The sequence below is a fragment of the Aedes albopictus genome, chromosome 1 (assembly GCF_035046485.1).
Source record: "Aedes albopictus strain Foshan chromosome 1, AalbF5, whole genome shotgun sequence".
Classification (NCBI taxonomy): Eukaryota; Metazoa; Arthropoda; class Insecta; order Diptera; family Culicidae; genus Aedes; species Aedes albopictus.
In genome coordinates this window covers 328,115,687-328,126,703 of record NC_085136.1, presented here as the reverse complement: position 1 = coordinate 328,126,703, position 11,017 = coordinate 328,115,687, and the positions used below count along the sequence as shown (strand labels likewise).

Below are 11,017 nucleotides of genomic sequence, written 5' to 3'. Positions count from 1 at the left end.
ATAAGTGCGGCGAGCGAGCGAGCGATAGCGGAGCTGGGTAGGACACATATGACAACATCATTCGGGAGGATTGTCGGAGCAGGGGCGCGGACCCGATCTGTGCTTTGATGGCTTTGAAAAGTGCCGTCATCATCACCAATAAATTATCGAAATCGAATAATATTGACGGAGCCATATATCGCGAGCACAGTGGAAGGAACGGCAGCAGAGCATCATTCTTTACCCACTGACTGTACGCAAGCAAACAGCTCATAAACCAGAGGGAGAGTGATCGTAAAAAATGTAACAATGGCTTCACACAGCACATGCTGGGGAGCGGCTGGTGCGGTGGTATGTGACGATATAAGCTGTTTATTTTGGCTCAAATTTGGCATGCACATGTATCAAGTTGGTTCTGTGCATGTGGAGCTTCAGATCTCAATCGCTAGTAGGCAAAGATATGAATATAAGTTCCAATCAGGAAAATGAACACTTTGAGAGTAGATAGTATTAAAAATACATGGCATTTTGAAAACACTAAAAAATCTCTGATTTTTTGATATGTTACGCCAGGTTTCCGTGAAATTTCTGATAACAATATAATAACAGGGTAGCTATTTGGTCTTTGGTGAAATGTTTTATATTTTTACGTATCTGATGCACTTAACCCTATTTAGTAGGATGTTGGGGTCTATATGACCCAGGAGGGTTAAACACAATTTGGTCCTGTTATCGTATATGTTTCTGACATTTTTTATCTTTCATAGCTAAAAAATAGTGTCCGGCCATTTGGCCGAATGCTGTTTGGCCGAACGCCATTTGGCCGAATGCCATCTGACCGAATGGTCGTTTAGCCGAACGCCGTTTGGCCGAATCATGATCGAAAGAATTCATAGGGTTTAACCAAATTCAAACTGCGCTGATTGTTTTAAACTTTAGGGGTCTCCAGTTAGCCTAGTGGTTAAGGCTATGGATCGCCAATCCGGAGACGGTGGGTTCGATTCCCGTTCCAGTCGGGAAAATTTTCTCGACTCCCTGGGCATAGTGTATCATTGTACTTGCCACACAATGTACAAATTCATGCAATGGCAGGCAAAGAATTCCCTTCAATTAATAACTGTGGAAGTGCTCAATGAACACTAGGTTGAAGCGAGGCAGGCCAAGTCCCAGTGGGGACGTAGAGCCATAAAGAAGATGAAGAACATGGTTGCCGAATTTTGTTCGGAATCCATTAATCGAAACCACGATGTCATCCAAACATCCAAGATGGCTGCCCACAACTAGAAGAGGTGGCTGTTTTAAGGAGTTAAGGCCCTTAAGTAAACTATGCAATACGTTTATTATTGGTATGGGAAAGATGTCCGGAGTCCAAAAATGGGAACCAGAATTTCAAAGATGGCGATCAAAATCCAAGATGGTGGCCAAACATCCAAGATGGAGATGTTTGATGTAGTTTCAGGCTCTTAAGCCATGCAATATGAGTATATTTGTTATAGAGAAGATGTCCGGAGTCCAAAAAAGGCGACCAGAATATACAAGATGGCGGCCCAAAATCCAAGATAGCAGTAGTTTTAAGGAGTTTCAGGTTCTAAAACCATGGAATATGAGTATATTTGGCATAGATGCCCGGAGATCAAAAAAGGCGAGCAGATCATTCAAGATAGATTTTAAGGAATTTGCTTCTAGATTTCGTGAGAATTTTTTTTAATGGTGGTATTTCACTTTGAGCTTTTTCTGACATTTCTTAAGGGGAACCTACTGAAACTCCATAGCATATTTCGGTTTGAACTTTTTACTGGGGTTTCCTCTAAAATTTCTCCTAAACTTTTTTTTTCTGAAACTGCCTCGGCAGATATTTATTGTGTTATTCTTATAGATTCTTCTAAGATTAAAAAAAATAATTACTTCTTTAGGAATACCAGAAAGCAATACTAAATAAATTTAAGAAGGATCTTCAAGAAAAATCCCAGAAGAAACTTCTTGGGAAACCTCAGAAGGAATTCATTGAAAAAAAGCTAAAGATAGTTTTTTGGGGTACTTAAAAGAAATATCCAAAGACAACTCAGCGTTCCAAAAGGTATTCCTGGAAATATCCCAAAAAGAAACTCTTGGAAATTCCAAAAATTACATCTTGAGATGTCACATAAATACTTTCTTGAAGAACCCAGAATTAATATCTGGAGGGGCACCAGGAAGAAATCCTTCTGGAATCTCTTCCTTCTGCGATTTTTCCGTACTATCCGTTTGACATTCCTCAATGATTTATTTTGTGAATTTCTCTCGGACTTTCGTCCTCATGGAGTTGGCCGTGTTTTTTAGAGATCCCTGATAAAATTCTTACAAAAATAATCGGTTCAGAAGTTCCTTGCAGGAATTCTGTAGGAACTCCAGAGGGAATCCTAGGAGGAACTTTCTTGGGCATCCCAGAACTCCTTGAGGAAGTACTTCTTGAAGACTACCCGAACATTTTTCTTCCTGAAATTCCTGAGAATCTCACTAAAAACTTTAGCAGAAATATCAAACTAAATGCAGTATTGACCCGATTTTATTACGTTCCGAACTACCGATCGCCTAACGGGGTCCGGCCCATGTGGCGCTCACCACACTCACACAGTGCCGTCATTGGACACTAAGTGCTGGGTCGAGTCGGTGTTGCACGAAAACTGGCAAAAAGAAAGGGCACAGTCCAGAGGAGTATAATTATCTGAAAGTCAAAAAATAGCGTGGACTCGTGGACCGACCTCAAGTCCATACAAGGCCATGCAAGAATAATCCTTGAAAGTACATTGCAAGGATTCCGAAGAAGTCTTTGGAAGAACCAGGAAAAATCCCTGATGAAAATACAGGAGATCCCTTTGCAGAAATCCTGAAAAGAACCCCTGAGGAATATTTGGCATGAATCATTCTTGAAATTTCGGACATAATCCTAGATAGTTTCCACAGATGAACGTTGAAAGAATCCCCAGAGCATAGATTCCCAACCTTCGTTTCACGACCCCCAAACCGCTTGTAGGCACGCTTCGATTGTTTTACGAAAAGCGCAGTGACGACAGACTGGGGGGTCGCGAGAGCCAAGGTTGGGAACCGTGGCCCTAGAGGATGCTCTGTAGTGCTCTTCATGAAAAAATATTACAATGAAAATTTTCCAGGAAGTATTTCGGAACTAATGGCTAATGGCAAAATCATTGGAGAGATCTACTAAGATTCCAGGAAAATACCTGGAGATATCCCAGGATGAATGTCGAGATTGCTCTCAGATAATAACTGTGGAAGAACTCATGGAAGCTGAGAAGCAGGCTTTCCCCCAATGGGGACGTTACGCCAAAAGAAGAAGAAGAAGAATCTTAGGCAACTCCTTCTCTCGGGACGAATTTCTTCTCAAGGAGCTCGTTTTGGGCATTCTACTGGGGTTTGTTCTAGGATTTCTCATGAACTTTTTTCTGAGATTCCTCCAGAATATCCTTCCTGCCAACCTCGCAACACGTTCGCGATTATGTCTTCCAACCATACGCGAAAGTGAATTGTTTTTTTGGTACCGATACTTACTCTCGCACTCCAGCAGAACCGTTACCTGTTCTTTGGCTCAGTTGGGTAAAGCGCCGTTCTAGCGAATACGGAGTCGTGGGTTCGAATCACACCAGAACGCGATTTTTTTCATAGTTGCATATTTCAAAGACCAACATTTTTTTTTTTATCTGTATTAACGAGATTTTTAGCCCTAGGCTAGTTCATCTCGGGACCCACGCTTTACTTCCCTTCCGAAGGAAGAACTCACATTTTGCGAGTTTGTCGGGAGTGGGATTCGATCCCAGGTCCTCGGCGTGATAGTCAAGTGTTCTAACCATCACACCAGGTCCGCTCCACAGACCAACATACTTTGTCTTCTTGTTTTCAAGTTTTTCAAAATATTTATTTAATTTTTAACGGTTTTGAGGTTGTGAAACATAAAAAAACAAATACAGTACAGCACAAAAGTTCATGAATATAAAAGATCCTTTTAGTGAAATTCCGGGAGAGGTCTGAAGGAATTCCTGAAAAAAAAACAATTCCAGAAATAACTTATGAGGAAATTTCAAAAGGATCTCTACGAGGGAAGCTATAACATTTTTTTTTTGAAGTCAGGGCATTGGTCAAAAGTTCGCTTAATAAACGGACGGCCATGGGTTTGATTCCCCAACTTCCTGCGAGTTGCTGACTATGAGCCTCTTTCGAGACCATAGCTCTAACGGACCAGGACAATTCAATATCAGCGAATGAAAACTCATAATGGACCCTCAATCAGGTTGGAAAAGGCACAACAGAGTAGATAGACCTAGCAGAGAAGTGTAAACAGCACAGAGATGACTAGTACGACATAGTAGATTTGAATACATTTAAGCGCAGTGGTGTCATCGTGGTTACCCCCAGTTACTCACAGAGTAACCATTAGAGTGGGTCAACGTTGTATGGAGAAACTTTAAATTTGATCGTATCACCCCGGAACAAAGCTTTTTCAATCTATATTAGCGCCCAAAACAACTGTGCAAAATTTGGGAGCGATTGGTTGCTTCCCCGTATTCCGCATTGCGATTGAAATTTGTATGGAAGTTAGTATGGGAAAACGTACTTTTTTGCATTTTACGCATAAGTTGTATTATTTTGTCTAATACCATATAACTAATGACGTTAAAGTATAGCCTAGGATATGCCAAAAAACTTTGCCGAAGACCGCGAAGTGATCTGACGCTTGTGAAAAAAGTTATTCGCCTGGTAACTTAGGCCAAAAATTGAGATTTTATTATTGATGTTATTCCTTTACATGTTAAACGTTAAGCACCACCGGGCAATCTGTACGTTATAACTTTTTTCACAAGTGTTGGATCACTTTGCAGTCTTCGGCAAAGTTGTTCGGCATATCCTAGGCTATACTTCAACGTCATTAGTTAGATTGTTTTAGACGAAAAATTTTAATTTAAGAGAAAAATGCAAAAAAGCACGTTTTCCCATACTAAATTCCATACAAATTTCAATCGCAATGCGGAATACGGGGAAGCAACCAATCGCTCCCAAATTTTGCACAGTTGTTTTGGACGCTAAAAGGAATCGAAAAAGCTTTGTTCCAAAAAATCGACTTTGTTGACCCAGTCTAGTAAGCATCTTCAGTTAAAAAAACAAAATTTTTTTAGCACTCAATGAAAAATACGCTTCTATGAAAAATGTTTTATATATTTTTTTGTGTATACCATATTTTATGCGTTTTGCGCCGTCATGAATGTGACAAAAATTACTTCAGAAAAATCGAATCAGAGCGCAAATAGTTATATATTAATGGTTTTCTCAATTATTTCTGCCCCGAAATCACCAAACTATTTTTTGTGTGTGTCCCCAGGAATATCAGAAAAGTTAACTTATGATTCGTTCATTTAAGATTTGTCCAATTTTTTCTTCCACTCCGAAATCACCAATCTTATTTTATTTATGTTTTCCCACGCCCTCATGAATATCCGAAAAGTTATCAGAGAAATTTGGTTTGTAAAACCAAAGATTGTCAGAAAATGTTATCTTCAAATTGTTCCAGGAACTTCTCTAAGCATTCCTCCAGGAATCCTTCCATTTTTCTTCCTCCAAGAATTTCTTAACATTTTTTTGCAAGTAGTTCTCCATGAATTCCTCTTAGGAATACTACTTAAGGAACTACTTTAAGGAACTACTTAAGGAATTTAACTTAAGGAAACGTTAAGAGAACTACTTAAGGAATTTCTCATACAATTTTTCCGGGAAACCTTCCAAAATTCTTTCAGAAACTCCTTCAATTTTTTTAAGAATTTTTCTAAGAACTTTTCCAGGAGCTCCGCCAAGAATTCCTCAAGCTTTTTTTTTCCAAGAATTTACCCAACGATTACTTGAAGAATTTCTCCAAGTATTTTCCAAAGAATTTCTCCAAGAATTTCTCTGAGATGAATTCCTCCAGGGATTCCCCAGGGATTCCTCCAGGAGTTAAAAGACGCGAACACGTTTAATGCTTCCAATGAGCTATTTGCTCTTTGAAGAGAGCACGACACTAGACTACGAACTTGCATGCAATGCCCAGTGGCACAGCCGAAAACTTTTCCTGACAGCTGCAGTGGGAACCGAACCCACGCTCCTCAGCACGATGCGATTCTTTCAAGGATTCTTCAGGAATGTCTCCGATAAGTTCTCCAAGCATTTCTCTGGGAATTCCTTCAGAAAGAATTTCCTTTAGAAATGCCTGCAGAAATTCCTTTAGAAATTTCCGGCAAGACTTCCTCCAAGTCCAAGGATTCCTCCCGAAATTTCTCTAGAAGTATGTACATCCAAAACTTCTCTTGGAATTTTTTCACGAATACCTTCAGGAATATCGCCATGAATATTTTCAAAATATGTTTAAGAAATTTCTTAAGATTTTTTTTCAGAAATTGCTCCAGAAATGCCTTTAATAATTCCTGCAGATATTATGGAATAATTCCTAGAGGATCTTTTGGATGTCTTGGAGAAATTCATGGACAGAATCCTGGAGAAATTCTTGAAATAATTATCCGAGAAATTCATATAATAATTGTAGAAGAAATTCTTTCGGAAAGTTTTGGAAAAAAATCCTGGAGAAATTCTTGGAAATACTCCTTAAAGAATACTTGGTACAAATCCTGGGAATTTTTTGAATGAATTCCTGGAGAAATTCTTAAAGGATTCCTGGATGAGATTCTGGAATATTTTTTTTTCAGGGAATTGTGGTTGAAATTGTTGAAGAAATTTCTAGGGACAATTATTGGAAAAAATCCTGGAGTAATCTTTAAAAAAATACTAAATGAATTCTTGAAGACATTCCTTAAGGAATTATTGTGGGAACTTCTTTGAGAACTCTTTGAGGAACTCCTGGAGAAATTCTTAAGCAGTGATTATACTGTTTGTCATTTTGCCAAGTATTTGCCATTGAAGTTCAACATTTATCCAAGGTTGCTTTGATTCACGTTGTGTTGGTCATTTGTTGGGCTTGTTTGGCCAGGTTTTTGTCACGTCTAATGAGACCTTTAGATAAATTCCTTGGGAAATTCTAAGCTATTTTTGCAGGATTTTTTGGAGGAGTTCTCCTAGGAATTCTTGGAAGAATTACTTGAAAAAATCTCACAGAAATTGCTGGAGTAATTTCTGGAGGATGCCTGGAGGAATTTCTGTAGGAGTTTTGAAGAAACACTTTTGTTACCGTAGCTGTATCACAAACGCAATGATAATTCAAATGAATGTTTATAGTTGCCAAGTATTCGCTGAATCCGATTTGGACCCCAGAAGTTCTACAAATATTGAATGTTTGTACTTTTCCAACAGTAATCCCACGTTCAGTATGGCAATTGCATAGTTTCAGGTGGTTTGTTTTGATCTATTAAACTATAAACTTAAATAATTAAAAATTTTGAAAACTTGCAACAGTGTCATGTACTTTTTTCGCATTTTGGGGTGATTAATTCAGGTGAAAAACATGTTTCCGAAACTTACAAAGGCATTTCATTTTCTTATTAATTTCTCTCCGAAAGTAAAATTATCGATTTTTTATTTCAAATGATATATATTGCAGTAAAAGTTTTAACCTATTTGCCTGATGAAGACCGTGGTCGTACTGTTTTGAAGCATTGAGTTTGACCATATCGATAACTATTTAAAAAAAAAATAGACATCAAAACTATGTAAAGTGATGAATTTCACCCGAAATCACGGTACTTCTACAGATATTCTGGGAGGAATTCAGAGGGCAAAGAGACGAACCAGCCAAGGGCTGAAAGTCTCTTTAATAAAGACAAATCAATCAATCAATCAGAGAGCACATTCTGTAATAATTCGTGCAGGAATTTCTAGAGAATTTCTTGGGAGAATTCCTGATGTAGTTTCTGGAGAAGCTTTTGGAGGAATTATTGGAGAAATTCTGGGAGAAATTCTGGAACAAAGTCCTGGAGGAGTCCCTGTATGGATTTCTGGAAAAAATTCTAGAAAAATCTCTGAAGGAATTTATGGAATAATTCCTGAAAGATTTCTTCAAAGAATTTCTCAAGAAACTCCAGCAGGAAGTAATGGAGGAATTACTGGTGGAAACTTTGGAGACATTTCTTGAGAAATTTCCGGGGAAATTTTTTGAAGGAAGTCTTGAAGTAATCCCTAGAGAAATTGTTGGAGAAATCTCAGGACCATTTTCATATGGGGCTACTGGAGGAATTCCTGGAAGATTTTTTTGAGTAATACCTGGAGGACTTCCTAGTGGAATTCTCGGAGGAATCCTTAGAGTAATCCCTGGAGTAGTTTATGTTGAATTTTTTTTGCAGGAATTCTGTTGATATTGCAGGACAAATTCATAAAGGTATTCCTGGAGGAAATTTTGCAAAAAATCCTGAAAGAATTTCCAAAGTAATTTCTGGACTTTGAATTCTGGGGGAATTCCTGAATTTCGGGAGGATCATATGAGAGATCCTTGGACAATTACAACAAAGAAAAACTTGAAGATTTTTCTACAATAATTGCTGGAGGAATTCCTAAAATTAATTCCTGAAATACCTTGAGGAATAATTTGAAGAATCCCTGGAGTAATTCCTGGCGAAAAACCATGAGGAATTAGAGAAGGAATACCTGAAGGAATTCTTGGTGAGATTCCAAGGAAATCTCTGCAGAAATTTCGTAAAAGAAGTTCTAGAGAAATTTTTGACGAAATTTCTGAAATGATTCCTAAGAGAATTCCTATAAAAATCTTCGATGAATCCCTGGAGGAATCTCTAGAGGAATGCCTGACGGAATTCCCCAAGGAATTCTTGGAGGAATCTCGTGAGAAATTCCTGGACTATTTCATGGAGGAATCTCAGAGGAATTTGAAAGGCATTGTTATTAGTTTACATTTTTCACATTGGTTCACATTGTTATTAGTTTACAATGAGGGCTGTTTTCGAATCTGAGATCGCCACTTTATATTTTGGGAAGCGGAAAAATTATTTCACTATTTTTGGTATACGATGAGCGCAATTTTCTCATCTAAGATTAACACTTTTTGTGAGCGAAAAAATGTCTTTTGCTTTATTTTGGAAACCGTGAGATCGACACACTGAAAGCGGAATTATTTATATGGGGGGCGTAGCATCATGGGTGCGCAGCTAAATTGAAAACTTGGGTAACCAGCTCTGATTTTACTACGACAGCACTGTTTAAGCGCAATATTGCAATCGCATATATTGTGGGCGATTGAACAGTATTTCAGTCTGAAAAAGAAACACTGATGAATATGTTTTATCATGATTTTCAATCATCCTGAAAATCTAATTACCTTATAATAATCATCAACAATCTGATCCGAAGTCAAATATGCATTAAGTAACCATGCGTCTCCATAGACCTCTTCGTGCAAACAAAATGTTCATCTTTTTCGCGCATTAGCGCTCAGCATGCTGGCATAGCAAAAGTTAAGCCATTCTGTTTGGAATATAATGATCACTTATACTGATAGAAACTTAACCTGAATAGAACGAATGTCTGTGATGTCACTCAGAGAACCCTTTTACCATCATACAATAGTAAAAGCACTACCTATTCGTCGTATGAAAATCAGTAAACTTGGCAACCCGCTTCCGAGCAAGAGCTTTTATCGGTTTAGTTAAACAAACAGAAAGCTCAGTTTCCCAACCGGTTCAAATACGATCTGCTCCTTGATGATTTTCATTCACTAACCAACGAGGTCTCTCTCCCAATCCCGAATGCTCCCACCGATATCACTCCGACGTTGCTCAGCACACGAACCTCCACACAAATACACCACCAAAAGCCGAACGACACGACCTCCCGGTGGAGCGAAACCACGAATCTTTCGAAAGAACAAAAAACAACACCACTACTACCACCAACAACAACAACTACGACAACAAAAGCACCAACGACAACAAAAACAACAAAGACCATTCAGCAAACGACAATGGAGCGCCACCAACAGAAAACAGTGCAGTGAATAGCAACAACAGTAGCAACAGTAGCAACAACGGGAGCACGCAAATTGCCGAAACGAACCCGAGCGGAAAACAACAACAACAAAGCAATGTGGCAAAAATGTGACCATAACGGGAAAATGGGAAAAGCTCTCTCTGTGTCGTCGCTCGTTGTTCGTCGTCCCTCTCCCCACGACCTCTCTCCGACGTGTGCCGCGTGGTATCCTGCTACCAACCGTGATGCAAAGCTTCCCACTTTTCGACTAGCAGCACCGATGAGGACAATCGGCGGGGTGTGGAGCAGGGTTTCGCTTCGCACTTTCAGTTGAAGCGGCCCACACTACTACTGACTGGTGGTGGTGAAGTGGTGGACATGGAGCGAAGAAGATTTTCCCGGTTGATGATGAGACTCGCTGCTGTTTTCGTCCTTTTTTTGTTGTGGGAAATGATGAGATGATGAGTTGCTGCGAGGATGGAAGGATGGTGAATGGGGGGCAACAAAGTGACGACGAAAAAGAAACGAGTCACCATCATCGAGCGTGCGGTGCGACCTCTTCCGAATCAAGTACGCGCGGAGAATGAATGGGGCGCAAAAATAAGAACAATCAAAAGCATATCGTATACCTATCGCATTGGGTTCTGACTGAACACTTTTCACACACTTTTCTTTACGGGTTTTCTTGTGTTGACTCGAGTTCTCGAGTGCACGTTGGTTGTTGGGATGAAAGTGCGAACGACGAACGAGTCGCACGCACAAAAACAGAACGCAATTATGGATGGGTTGAGTTTACTTTTCGATTCGAACCCCGGCTGCTTCCGGGTCGATGCGTGAATGTGAGAAGAATCGAGAATCATTATGAGTTGTTGCTTTTAATGAAATGCGTAGCTAATTATTTGTTTTCTCGTTCAGCTTTTAGATAATCTTAACTCTTTTGTTAATGTTTCGAGGACGTTTCCAATGTTAAATTACAGTATAGCTGACTAAAACATTTGTGCCTCGAAAACAAAAAATAGAAAAAGAACAAGGGTCGGATTCATTGACAGAAAGGTTCTATTTAAAAGTTGAAAAATATTTAATTCTCCATCATTTC

At 39.1% G+C, this 11,017-nt stretch overlaps 1 protein-coding gene across 1 annotated transcript; it reads left to right on the top strand.

Annotated features, from left to right (window-relative positions):
- The first annotated feature begins 288 nt into the window (after positions 1-288).
- Positions 289-10,053, top strand: LOC134292266 (bromodomain-containing protein DDB_G0271118-like). The gene is made up of 2 exons (XM_062861324.1): positions 289-330; positions 9,736-10,053. Exons 1-2 carry the CDS (start codon positions 289-291, stop codon positions 10,051-10,053), a joined length of 360 nt encoding a protein of 119 aa, XP_062717308.1.
- The last annotated feature ends 964 nt before the right edge of the window (positions 10,054-11,017 follow it).